The sequence below is a fragment of the Dipodomys spectabilis genome, unplaced genomic scaffold (assembly GCF_019054845.1).
Source record: "Dipodomys spectabilis isolate Male_0828 unplaced genomic scaffold, ASM1905484v1 ptg000125l, whole genome shotgun sequence".
Lineage (NCBI taxonomy): Eukaryota > Metazoa > Chordata > Mammalia > Rodentia > Heteromyidae > Dipodomys > Dipodomys spectabilis.
The window spans coordinates 23,368,761-23,382,600 of record NW_024870802.1 but is presented as its reverse complement, the minus strand read 5'-3'; the positions used below and the strand labels follow the sequence as shown (position 1 = coordinate 23,382,600).

At 37.5% G+C, this 13,840-nt stretch overlaps 1 protein-coding gene across 1 annotated transcript in view; it reads right to left on the bottom strand.

Moving 5' to 3' along the window:
- The window catches only part of Asah2 (N-acylsphingosine amidohydrolase 2), a 74,338-nt gene extending 61,319 nt beyond the window's left edge, over positions 1 to 13,019 (bottom strand). The window contains exons 1-4 of the mRNA XM_042689434.1: positions 12,924 to 13,019; positions 10,249 to 10,379; positions 7,770 to 7,930; positions 5,798 to 5,947 (exon numbers count right to left, since the gene is read on the bottom strand). Of these exons, the coding sequence (XP_042545368.1) occupies positions 5,798 to 5,947; positions 7,770 to 7,930; positions 10,249 to 10,375 (438 nt within the window). The 5' untranslated portion in view covers positions 10,376 to 10,379; positions 12,924 to 13,019. The remainder of the gene's footprint in view (positions 1 to 5,797; positions 5,948 to 7,769; positions 7,931 to 10,248; positions 10,380 to 12,923) is intronic.
- Positions 13,020 to 13,840: the final 821 nt, after the last annotated feature.

The following is a 13,840-nucleotide window of genomic DNA, read 5'->3' as shown; positions in this document are numbered from 1 at the left end:
CAGTCTTTTTACTTCTTCTCTTTCATTTTTTTTTTGCATGACTTAATTGCTGTTCTGCTCATCCTCAGATATACCCGTCGTCGATTACTAGACCTTATCCCCCATTGTGTACACACTTAATCCAGAAATTTATTACTCAATTCAAAATCTCTTAGGCTTAAATTCCTTAATAGCAGTATTATCTCTTTATACATATACAATATTTAAGTAGTTTTATTTTTTAGTTTTTCATGTCACCTTTCTATCCCTCTCCTCCTCTCATCCTATCCCCATTATTCTCTCAATATTACTTCTTTAACTTGCATAATTTTTAAGTGTTTCACTTTTCAATTTTCAATTTTTGTTTTTTCCATTTTTTCTTGTCTTTTTTCTTTTTTTTCTGCTCTCTCTCCTATCATTTGGTCCAATCCATTTTCCTCTTTGAGATTAGGACTTGGTTAATTTCACTCTCCTTTTACCTTTCCACATCCCTCTAACCCTATTTTTCCCCACATTTCTCCCTAAACCTAATAATTTCTGGTTTGTCAAATTCTTCTTTGCTGTCCTTAGCCCATTAATACATAGTTTTTTGATGTTGAATAAATTGTATCTGTTGAACTAGATTGTATCTGCAGACTTTTGACTGTGTAATTACAGGACTTTGGTTGATGCTTGCCTTAAAACAGTGTTCTAGCACAAAACTGGTGTTACTTTCATCCCAAATAGGCAGAACAAGCTGGAAAAACACAAGAAAAATGGCAGGTCTGGGTATCTCAACTCCCACTCATGGTAATCAGGTGACAGAACAGATAATGAATAATCCAGAGGAGAGTTTCCAAAAAGCTCTACAAACACTACTGGTAAACATGGTGAAGGAAAAGACTGAAAACCTAAAAAGGACTCAGTGTGAGCGTGATAGGGAGAGAGAGGAGGCAAACCAAAGATCAATCAGGAAGCTCATGAGATTGATACAGGAATTGCATGAGCAGCTTGAGAACACTCAAAGAGAAATAAAGGAATGGCATGAGCAGGCTGAGATCAGCCAAAGAGATAGACAGGAATTACATGAGCAGGCTGAGAACAGACAAAGACAAAGTCAGGAATGGCATGAGCAGGCTGAGAACAGTCAAAGAGAACTACAGGAGTTGCGTGAACATGAGAAAGCTAATCAAAGAGAAATACAGGAATTGTGAGAGATGAGAATAGACAAATATCAATAAAGGCATTCATGGAATCTATAAGCAGAGAGCTGAAGGAAGTCAAGGAGACCACAAAGGGAATGCTGAATGGAGCCCAACAGCAAGAATGGGAGTCCAAGGAAACCATAACCAATCAACTAAGGGATTTGAGAATAAACACTGAAAACCAAATTAAGGAAATAAAGAAGTTCATACAAGATTTAAAACAAAGCTCCAACAAAGAAGTTGAAGCCATCAAAGCCGACCAATTAGAAGGAAAAGAAATAAAAAACAAAGTAGAAAGTCTTGACAGTAGGTTAGACCATGCAGAATATCAAATCTCAGGGATTGAACATAGCCTAGATATTATAGAGAAAGAACATACAACCATCCAAGACAAATCCAAGAACTATGATAGATCTATTCAACATTTGGAAGACACCATCAGAAGGCCTAATCAGAGGATACTGGGCATAGAGGAGCACCTAGAGACAGAAGTTAATGGTCTAGGAAATTTGTTTAACAGTATCCTAGCAGAGAACTTCCCAAACATGCAAAAAGATAGGATTATTCAAATACAGGAAGCTTTTAGAACTCCAAATAGACCAGACCAGAACAAGACATCCCTCGGTCACATTATAATCTGCACAGGATCAATTCAGACCAAGGAAAAAATCCTTAAAGCTGTCAAGGACAAAAGATTAATCACCTATAAAGGGAAACCAATTAGAATCACGTCAGATTTCTCAGCAGACACAATTAAAACAAGAAGAGCCTGGAATGATGTATGCCATGCCCTAAAGACAAACAACTATCAACTAAGAATACTATACCCAGCTAAACTCTCCTTCATAACCGAAGGTTAAATAAAAACCTTCCATAGCAAAGAAACAATATCTCTCCACCAAACCAGCCCTACAAAAGATACTTAAAGATGTCCTACACATAGAAAACCAACAAGACCACAATAAAGGCCAAGAAACCACACCCTAACTGAGAATCCAAGAACCATAGGAAGAACCCAGTTGCCACAGCCCCCAAGAAGGTGGATAAAATGGCAGGAACTCTCAAATACCTCTCAGTCCTATCTCTCAACATTAACGGACTTAACTCTCCAATTAAACGACATAGACTGTCTATTGGATTAAAAAGCAAGATCCTTCTATCTGCTGCCTTCAGGAGTCACACCTTGCCCATAAAAACAAACACATTTTGAAAGTGAAAGGCTGGAACAAAATCTACCAAGCAAATAGCCCCAATAAACAGGCAGCAGTTGCAATCCTAATATCAGATAAAATAAACTTCAAATTAAAATTAGTGAGAATAGATAAAGAAGGTCACTACATACTAATTAAGGGATCTCTCCTTCAGGAGGATATTACAATTCTAAATATCTATTTGCCAAACAACAGAGCACCTAAATTTATCCAAGAAACACTACTTTCTCTCAAATCTCACATAGATCCAAAGACTTTAACACACCACTATCCCCACTAGATAGATCAACTCAGCAAAAACTTAACAGAGAAACTGCAGATCTAAACAACTGCATAGATCAACTCAATTTAACAGACATCTAGCGAATATTCCACCCAGCAGCATCAGAATACACGTTTTTCTCAGCAGCACATGGAACATTTTCCAAAATAGATCACATTTTAGGTCTATTTTAGGATCTCAGCTCTAAAGACTCCTTGCGGTATAATCTTGGATGAATTTACTTGATCCTCTGCAGTTTTGTTTCCCAATCTATTCAGTGTTACTTATCAGCAATTCCTTCATAGAGTTGTTTGAAAGATTAAGCTCATGTAAAAAGCACTTAGATAATTATCTAGCTGATCATGAATACTATACAAGTGTTAGTTCCTATGTCTATTTATCTTCAAATCTCATTGGTATTTCATTTTACCTACAACCACTATGTGATCTCATTGCTTCCATTGGATTGACTTTTTTTAACCAGTCTCACATTATATAGAGACTATCATGCAAAGTCCAAAAACCCTTCCTGTAACTCTATTTCCCGTTACTTCATCTTTCAGCGTTCCAATACTTGATAAAATTCTCTGTATTAAATGCCCTCCACTTGAAATACCTGTTATGATTACTATTTTCCCAACTGGACTCTCACCAATAGAACCTCAATGTTAAACAATCTGTCAATTTCTACTCACTTCTAGTTCTACCTTATTCTAGTCCTTATAAAATATCACTATCTGGTTAATAATCCTCAAATCATAACTGTGTGTATATTAGGCAAAAATTTTCAAGACTCCACATTACCCAGCATACTGTAAAAACAAAAACAAAAACAAAAAACCTGGAATCACAGAGTCTGCACAATTATGAGCAATACATCATTCATACACATCTCCAATTCCATACATCTTTGTCCTAATATAACTCCTCTATCCCATCAAAAAAGTTTACATTCCTCCTTTGCAACTCTGTGTTTATAACCTCTTCTATTTAATCTCATCCTCTCCAATATTTGCTAATTTAAAATTCTTCACACTCCAGTATTATTTCTGCCATGAAAATCTTCCTTTTTATTTCTTGTTTCCCTTTGTGATGATCTTAAAAGACTATATGTCCACAAATGATTTGAAATCTCTCCCTTTAAAATGCTAGGGGTTAAATTTTCTTACCATTACATGTATGTGGGGCCTAGTGACTGGAGAAATAGAGCAAGAGTAATGGTGTGTAATTTCTGAAAGTGGGTCAGAAAAGGCACTGTGGCTTCCTCCTTACTCGTTTTCCTGAGTGATTCCCTCTGAGGGAACAACCATAGGAGGGAACTATCTTAGAATTGGATCCTGCAGCCGAAGTCAAGCCTTCAGATGTCTGCATTCTTTGCCTTCACCTCGACAGAGAGACAACCTACAACAAAACTCTTAGCCAAGCCAGTTCTGAATTCCTAATTCATATGCCTTTGTAGAATAATATTTTTGATATTGTAAGCCTCTCTATTTGGAGGCAGATAATTATTACACAGGAATAGATAACTAATATGCCATTATACTCCTGTGGGTTATGACTACATATGTGTTCCTAAGTCTCAACACAAAAGCCTCACAGAAGATGTGGATTCCTGATTCCCTTGGTTTTGTAGCTTCTGCTAGATCTGGCAAAGTTCCTTATAATAAAAGAAGTGATTCAGGCATTTCATCCCTCTAAAAGAATCATGTCTCTTTGAAGAATGTGGACTATGGGCTCAAGCACACATGTATTCAGAACCTAGTTCTACCAATTGCTAACAGCCTGCATTTTGGAAAGTGTATTATCTTCTCTATGGTTCAGTTACCTTTTTCATGATAGAGGACTAAACCTAGAGCCACCTCTAGGTTTTGTTGCAAACATAGGAGAGAGACACATACTTAATGACGGAGTCTCTCACTTCTTCAGATGGGAGAGACTTCCACTCCACTCCCAAGAGAGAGTAGTATCTTTTTTTTTTTTCAGTTGTGGGGTTGAACTCTGGGCCTGGGTGCTGTCCCTCAGCTCTTCAACTCAAGGCGAGCACTCTATCACTTGAGCCACAGCGCCACTTCCAGTTTTCTAGTGGTTTATTGGAGTCTCACAGACTTTCCTGCCTGGGCTGGCTTTGAACCATGATCCTCAGATGTCAGCCTCCTGAGTAGCTAGGATTACAGTCATGAGCCACTGGAGCCTGGCTGAGAGAGTAGTATCTTTAGGTCATCTTGTCTCCTACCAGCTCTTCCAAATAGTAGCATCAAAAAAACATACCTGGGTGAAGCTAACGTAATACTGAATGACCTACATTGACTGTTATTGTTTTAGTCAGTGTTCCAGCCTCTTGTTTCTCACATTTCAAAATATGTAAGAAGATATTAACAGGGTGCATTTGCTCATTGTGACCTGATCCTCTCCAGAAAATAGAACTGAAACAAGGCTTCAACACTGCCTTAGAGAAAGACATGGCAATACATGCCTATCATTTTATTCTGCTTCCTCTCTTTCCCACAATACCTGTATTTCTCACTTCCTCACTTCCTCTTTCCTCTTCCTTCTCTTTCTTTTTCTGCTCCGTACATATTCCTAGGTATATTTTCCACCTATCTTTCTCTTAAGGCCAAATATCCTCTTTGGTGAGTAATGAGAAATTTAAGAGAAATCGTACAAATCATATTCTATAATGAAGTATGAAGATTAAGATCTTTTTTAAATTACTGTTACAGAAATTTTAATAACTAGAATAATATAATGAACCACCTTGTTACCCAGTTTCTACAGTGACCAACTCCTAGTCAATCTTGTTTCATCTGATTCATCTTGTTTCATTTTCCTCAGATTCCTTCTATCTATTCTCAATGGCTGGAGAGGCTAAAGGAAAGATTAGTGATTTATTTCACTCTCAAATATCTAACCTGGATGATTAAATGAGAGAGCATATATAAAGGTCACATGATACATAATAAGCTTTCAAAGAACCACTAGCATTCAAAATGATGATGAGTGATCTGCAGAACTAAAAGCAAAGTTTGATCAAGATCACTTGGATTGTAATAATGACCATTCATATACCATGGCCTACTAAACTGTCAAGAAGTAGTTCCCATCACATTCATCCACAGACTTTACATTAAATCACAATTTCTTTCTCTCCATCAACTGCTTACCTCCAGCCTGAGTCGTTGTGACATCATGCCTAATTCAACACTGACAAACACAATTCGATTTGATCCATCTGGTTCTGCCAGGATGACAGCCCGGCTATACAGCCTTGTGAGGAGACCCCGTGCATACTGGCCACTTTTGGCATAGCCCATCTAAAGAGAAAGAAAAACTTAGAGCCATCTATCTCACCCAAATACCAAAAACCAGGCCCAAACAAAGAAGAGTAGATTTCTTCAGACATACAAAGGAAAATCCACACATCTCTGTGACTGAGATGATGTATGGTATGTTTTCAAAAATATAAATAAATTAAGAATCATAGTAGAGGCCTTAATCAATCTGCAGAAAAAAGGAAAGGTGAAGGACTGATCCAGTAGTGAGAAGGTATTCACTGGGATTGGGCAATAAAGAAGCTCAGGTGGCTCAGAAATCTCATTTCTGGAGATCTTTAGGAACTTTTTTTTTCATGGACATGGAAACTTTCTTTCTACGTTATTAAAAAGAAGGAAGTACTTCTCCCTATAAATTATCTCACATTGCAGATGGGAACATTCTAAAGATTAGAGTTATCCCCGTATGGGTTGTTTCTTTCTATAGTTTTCATATTCCTTTCGTTTGTTGCTCTTTTTTTTTTTTGTCAACAAGAATCTACACCCAAATCTTCAGAATGCCCCCTGGGCTGTTCGTTCTCTCCTTCATGAGATCATTGATGTAGGTTGCACATTCCAAATAGCTAGAATTGGGCTGGGAAGGTGGCTCAGTGGTAGAGCGCTTGCCTTGCATGCTCGAGGCCCTGGGTTCGATTCTTCAGCACCACATAAGCAGAAAAGAAAGCCGGAAGTGGCACTGTGGCTCAAGTGGTAGAGTGCTAGCCTTGAGCTGAAGAGCTGAGGGACAGTGCCCAGGCCCAGAGTTCAGGCCCCACGACCGGAACCAAAAAAACAAAAAACAAAAAAACAAAACAAAACAAAACCAAATAGCTGGAATTAATCCTTAGAATATAAAGATTCTTTAGCAGAAGGTATTAACCTTTAGTGGACAAGTTCATGTGCTGGTTCTGTAAGGAAGTGTTACATAAATGTGCATTTTTACCACCATAGCCAACAATTCCCATGCCAGCAGTCAACAGAACACCCTGCCCCATGAAGGATTTTATTGGCTGACATGATGTTAGCCCAGTTGTAATCACAGTTGCATCTCTATTTTGAAATGAGATGTTTAATTGGCTTCTATTGACAAAACTATAAGACAAGGAAGCCACGAACCCACATTTCCACCCATAAAATATAACTAATTGGCAACATAGGAGGCACAATGAAATAAAAGCTTCTTTTTCTTGAAGAATGATATTCCTAGTCCTAGATTGTTACAAAGATATTAGAGAAACTAGAAGGCATGGCCAGGTATGATAGCTCATTCCTATAATCCCATCTACATAAGCTGCAAAAGGCAGGAGGATCATGGTCCAAGGCAGCCTTAAGCAAAAAGCATGAGATCCTATCTGTAAAATAACTTAAAAAAGGAAGCTAGGCTCACACCTATAATCCTAGCTACCCAGGAGGCTGAGATCTGAGGATCATGGTTCAAAGCCAGCTTGGGCAGCAAAGTCTGTGAGACTCTTATCTCCAATTGACTACTAGAAAACCAGAAATGGCACTGTGGCACAAGTGGTAGAGCAATCGCCTTGATTAAAGAGCTGAGGGACAGCGCCCAAGCCCAGAGTTCAAGCCCCATGACCAACAAAAAAAAATGTAAAAAACAGAAACAAGAAAATACATGTTGGGGACATGCCACAAGTGGTAGAGTACATGCATAGCAAGCTCAAGGCCCTGAGTTCAAACCCTAGTATTACTGAAAACACAAACACATATACACACACAACAGTAGGTAGTTATAATAATACAGAACAAACAGAGGACCCAAAATGATGCCAATTATTTAGCAGTCTCCTTAAAGAGCCCAGCATTTACTTACCAAAAGAATATCTGATACTTGTCCGGTGCAGTCAGCTCGCCCAACACCTATATGGTAGCCACTGAAGTTCTGAAATAGAGGAGGCTCCGGGGTACTAATCACGGGAGTGGTTTGAGTGTCTATGGGATCCTGGGTGGTTAACAAACCATGATCTCCTGAATCTAAAACAGAATAAGGTATTGGAGAAGAAACATTTTCATGTTTCTTTGTCTAGATTCAACTTGGTTCCAATGGAAAAATTGTGATATATTCTCATATGTACAACAGATAGAATGAGAAACAGGAAGTGTCTGGAACCATAAATCTAAGCAGATTCTTTTCCTTGACCAGAGATATTTCAGACTAACATTCAAGGCCCTTGGGAATGTCCCTCAGCTTTTCCCTACCAGACTTCCTAGTCATACCCATCTATTTGGCTCACTTTTTTTGCATTTCTGTGTCAGCTACGCAAAACATGTAGCAGATTCCTACCACTCAAACAACCAAACCCAACCTCTGAGTGATTCTTTCTTTCATTCTCTCCACTCAGACCTCTCTACTACTGCTTTCAAAATGATCCACCTCCATCATACCTAGACCCACCTCAACTCTTTATCTCCAGGATACTACCCATTTTTCTTTGCCCTGATGTAGCACTTTTCTACTTTCTAAAACCTTTTATTAATACAAATTAAATGTCTGAATAGTGATTTAACATAGTCACCTTGCTTTGAATTATCCTTATACTGTATATGTGTATTTATATGTATATGATCTATGTAAATGTGGGTGTATAAATGCTTATTTATGATATTCAAACATATATGAACCTCAAAGGAGCCAGAATAACAGAGATTAAGGAGCAGGTGCCAGAAACAACGTATTGGGGTTTAAAATCTGACTCTATCAGTTACTTAAGCTAATTTACCTCATTTTCTTTTCTACCTAATGGCTTCCTAGGGTAGGTCTCAAATAACTGTGTTAATATAAATATTAAAATTTGAAACAATGACTTGTATAGAGCTTTGATTCTCTTCACATATTTTGATACACACACACACACACACACACACACACACACACACACATGTGTATGTGGGGGGGTATTTCTTTGTTTCTACTCCAGATAAAAGTCAAATAGAAAGCAACATGTGAGCAGCAATGCAGGAATATGATAGCAGCTAAAGCCATATTAGCACACATTCAAGGACAAGTTCTTGGCTATCTGGGGTCTCAGGTTCCCCATATATGAAAATCACTATGAGTATGACTTACTTTAAAGGTACTTTGTGAGAATTAGATGAAAAAAAATACTAGAATCCTTACAGTGCTGCTACACATACATACACACACATACATTCAATATACAGTAGGTACTTCTATGAGACTAGTTATTATAATTCTTAATAACCTCTCTGAATGTGCTTTCTAGTTCTCTAATTTTAAAAGCTAAAACCAAGTAATTCCTAAGGAACTCTTCATTTCTAGCATTTTAGTTCCTGCTCTGCCCACTGCTGAAACAGGGGAATCTCTCTTCCTCTGAAACAGGGGAATCTCTCTTCCTCTGAAACAGGGGAATCTCTCTTCCTCTGTATCCACAGATAATTCAAAGCACCAGAACAAAATAAAGAATAGGCTGGAAAAGAGAAGAGTCTACAAAAGGAAAAAGTGAAATGAAAGATTCCATCTCCTTTCCCATTTTGTCTGAAGCCACCTCTCCCTTTACTTTGGTTACAGCATGCAATCTCCTGCTTTTCCATTCAGTTAACAGTTACACATCCTAACACTGAAACTGAGGCTCCACTAAAGACCCATTGGTTGCCCACAGCTTTTGTAGTCTTCACAGCTTTCCAGAGCTAAACCTGATTCCAATATTACATTAAAAACAAAACAAAACACCAAACAACCAAAAGATAACCCCAAGTTCCATTTTTGTTGCTGTTTGTTTGTTGAAAACTTGGAAGGTCTGAAGACTACATAACATCATGACAACAAGCACTGAGGAGAAGATGAGGTCTCCTGTACCAGAATTCCCTCTGTTCCCACTCTATGCTGGAGCCTATCCACTCCATGTTCACAGAGCCTGATAGGCCCTTGGAAGGTCTTGAATTTGAGATGCCCTTCCCTAGAGTTTTGCACAGACTAAGTGACTTCCCGTGGGCCTTCCTTTCTGCTTTTGCTCCCTAGAGACCATGATGCCAAAAATAAAGCAAAGAACAGGATTAGAGCTTAGGTTCCTGAGCTTTGGAAGATGAAGGCAAATACATGCCTGTATCTGTGGACTGGGTATTTGGGGGACAAAGGTAGATGTGATAAAAAAAAAAAAAAACTGCAATCAATTCAGTCAAAGTAATTAATGTAAGAGGGAGAGGGCCATCTCAGGCTGTTTACATACACATTGAACTATCAGCCAACACTTGCTCATCTTGGTATTCCCCTGGTCATCAAGAAATTTCCTTCAAGCCTAGGGATCTCATCCAATGAAATCCATGACACTTACCTTTGCGGTTCTCGATGGTCCCACTGGTGACAAACAAGAGGCTGAGAAGCGCTACTGTGATGGCAGTCATCATCACAAGGAGGAAAATCAGGAATATCTCTAAGGGGGAAAAGGTGCGCTTAGCCATTTTTCTTGAGGTGAAGTAAAGAGATGGAAGAAATATGGGAAGAGAAAAAGAAAGACATAATCATGAATTAAAATGTGCATGCTTCAAGCTGCCTGAGGCTAAGCTACCTTAGCTCTTTCCTATGAGTACACGTTTCAAGAATGGCAAGCCTAGCTCATGGTTCCATGTGCCAAATCCATGGTATACCAACCAGTGAATGATGACATCCTTTATAAAGCTCAGATGTGATTTCCAAACCCTCAGCAATCATGTCCCTCCTGGCAAACACCACCTATAACTTGGCTACAGTGAAATCAATTTCTATTTCGTGACTATATCATTCTACTTTCATTTAAGACAATGATACTGGCTATGAGTCTATACATAGGAGTGGTTCTGTTACTAAGGATGATTAAAACAAGTGCTGCTTGTACTTGGGAGAATGTTGGCTGTGATTACAGCTGTTGCTCTCTGGGTGTGATCCTGGTCATGTAATGGAAGTGAAACACTTGCTGTTGTCTTTAAATATTATGTTTTAACTTTCAATTACCATCTGGATGGTTAGAAAAGGGCATGGGCAAAGGGTACTGGGCATCTGTGGCCTTGAGCTAGGCATTAGTAAACCTTTCCTTTCAGTGATTAGAACAATGACACATATTTTACAAACAGTATACAATAATTATTTTTACAGATGTCTTAGTGTATTCTATATCAGCACCTAAAGGGCCCACAGAATTGAATAACCAATAGAAAATAATGAGAAGTATGATACTGCCGTTAGAAATTGACTCCACAGTTTAAATCAGATTTCTACTATTTATTAGGAAACCTTGGGAAATCTTCCTCTAAATATGAGCCTCAGTTTTACTATCTCCAAAAAGTCATCCGATGATAATTTTAGTACATATGTCCAGCATTTCTATAAAAATGAGATAATACAAGTTGTACTGGGATTTAAAATATTCAAATTTTTTTCTGGGATATAATAAATATTCACATATTAGCACATTTCATTAGGCTTCAAAACAGTCAATACTCTGTTCTCCAGAAACCTGAGCAATAATATGGACTTCAGTCTTAGAATTTTTCCTCAAAATGAATGGCTTATGGCTTAAGAACCTGTGAAAAAATACAAAATAGTAACAAAAATATGCACTTAGTATGGCCAGAGGAATGAAGACAAAGCTGTTTTGTTTCAAGATAACAAGATGACAGCATTTGGTTACTTTTCTACAAAGATAATCGATACTTATGAAATCACCTTTTCTTTTTTTAATTCAGAAAAACAGGGCAGTAGTAGTGTCTTTTATGTGGCAAGGATTTGCCAACCTGGTCATTCCTACCCAGGGTACCTTAATGAGCTAAATTAATGCTTGGCCTTTGTGGGAATTTGATTTTGCAATCCATAGGCTAAAGGTTAAGTGTATCAATATAATAGCAAACACTTCAAAGATAACGTAGAATTGGAAGTAGACAGAAAGACTGGAATATCTTCCCACACTTCCTTGTTACTGAGAATCTATCTTTATTTCCCATCAGGTTTACCTTCACTATCAGCATTAAGGACAACCTCAAATCTAGAGCAAAAGTAGTTAGGTCTGAGTCTTGTTGTCAACGTCTACTACCAGTCCTAGGAATCAGGAACCACAGGAACCATGTCCCTCTAAAATTCTTATATCTAAAGAGATTTACTAGTCATTAGCTGCTAGTTCAAGAGCAAATTTCAGGCACATTATACTGAGTTCATGCTTAAAGCTTTATTTTCTGTAAGCTTCCATGCAATGATTAACAATTGTACATCCCATACCAAGAGCTGGGACTGTGTACCTAAAGATGAGCACATAGTAGAAGCTCATGTATGAAACATTGATGGTAAAATACACACACACACATATATATATATATGTGTGTATATATATATATGTATGTATATGTATGAATGTATGTATGTATGGTATAGAGGCAAGGCTCCTTGTGATCTTCCAAATAGATTATCACTGCCAATCTTCTCCAATAGACAAAAAAAGTAATTGATTTAACATTACAGTTTCCTCCTCCTGGACTTAAAATGACCTACCTCATGTTTCACCATTTTACCTTCACTGTCAGAATAACTGCCAAGACTTAAACATGCTTTTTAAACCACTTTAGCTAATTTTACCACCACATTTAAGGAAATCAAAATCTTGATTAGTACCAATTTACTTTCTGATTATTAAAATCTCAATTTGAGTACTAAAACAGAGAGTTGTCTTCAGAATGTAAATGTACCTAAAAGTGCTAAACTCATGATTATATCTTAAGTAACTATACATTTCATAATGGTTCTTACTTAATGTGTCATAATCCTATAATCAATGAAGAGGCTCTATTGACACAATAGCTGGCCATTTTCCATATCTCACTGAAGTCTCTATTTTCATAGAAAGTAACAATTTGCCATCATTTCCCAAAATATTAAAATGAGATAAAGCTTTAGGATTTTGTCAAGAAGTCTGAAACAATAGAATGATACATGATTTCTTTCTCCCTCCCTCTTCAAGAAAGAAAACAAAACAGTCATTCTTACCTGATTCTACTAATCAACAGTGTGTTTCCATCTCAGGAAAGCAAACAACTATTTGCAATGTTGCTCCTTTACCCCTTCCTCCCAGTTGGACTTAGATTTCTCAACACTTCTTGAAATCTGCTGAGGAAAGATTTTCATAGTCAAGTGCATGGAAAGATAAAGTCCCCATTAGCATACATTGTGACCTTGGTCCAAGGATAAAGAACAAGATATATTGATAAAATGGGAAAAAAGGACTATTATGCAAATTCTCCTAGTATAGCCTCTTATTGGAAGTAGATTTGCAGACCTGTTGGATTGAAGATCATATTTGCTTAATGCACCTTTTCTAGAATGATAAATTCAATGAGAAATCTCCAACCTGGACTGTTTGAAAAAAAAAAAGCAACTTCATTATTTTCTCCTAGAAATCAACCAGTAATCAGAAAGAGTGGTAATGGATGTTGAGTATTTATGTGGGCTCTATATACCACTGGGTAACATTTATGTCTAATAAGTCAATAATGTTATATAACCATTAAAAATAATATTTTGAAGCTGGACATTGTAAAAGATATCTGTCAACCTAATTACAGGCAGATCACATGAGTCCAGCCTGTGCACCATTGTGAGGGTCTATAAATTAATTAATTAAATACATAAATAATAAAGTCTTAACTCCCACTACCTACATGGGAGACACCTATTTTCAGTGTCTATAATGCTCTGCCCAGGATTTTAGTCCTAAAAGCATCTGACTAGCCTACCTCAAATCATACATATTCTTTTGAGAGTATACATAAATGGAAATCTCTTTTTAAACTTTTGTTTTGCAGGTTCTAGGCCTTGAACTCTGGGCCTGGGTGCTGTCCCTAAGCAATTTTTACACAAGGCTATCACTTTACAGCACCACTTCTGGCTTTTATGGGATTAATTGG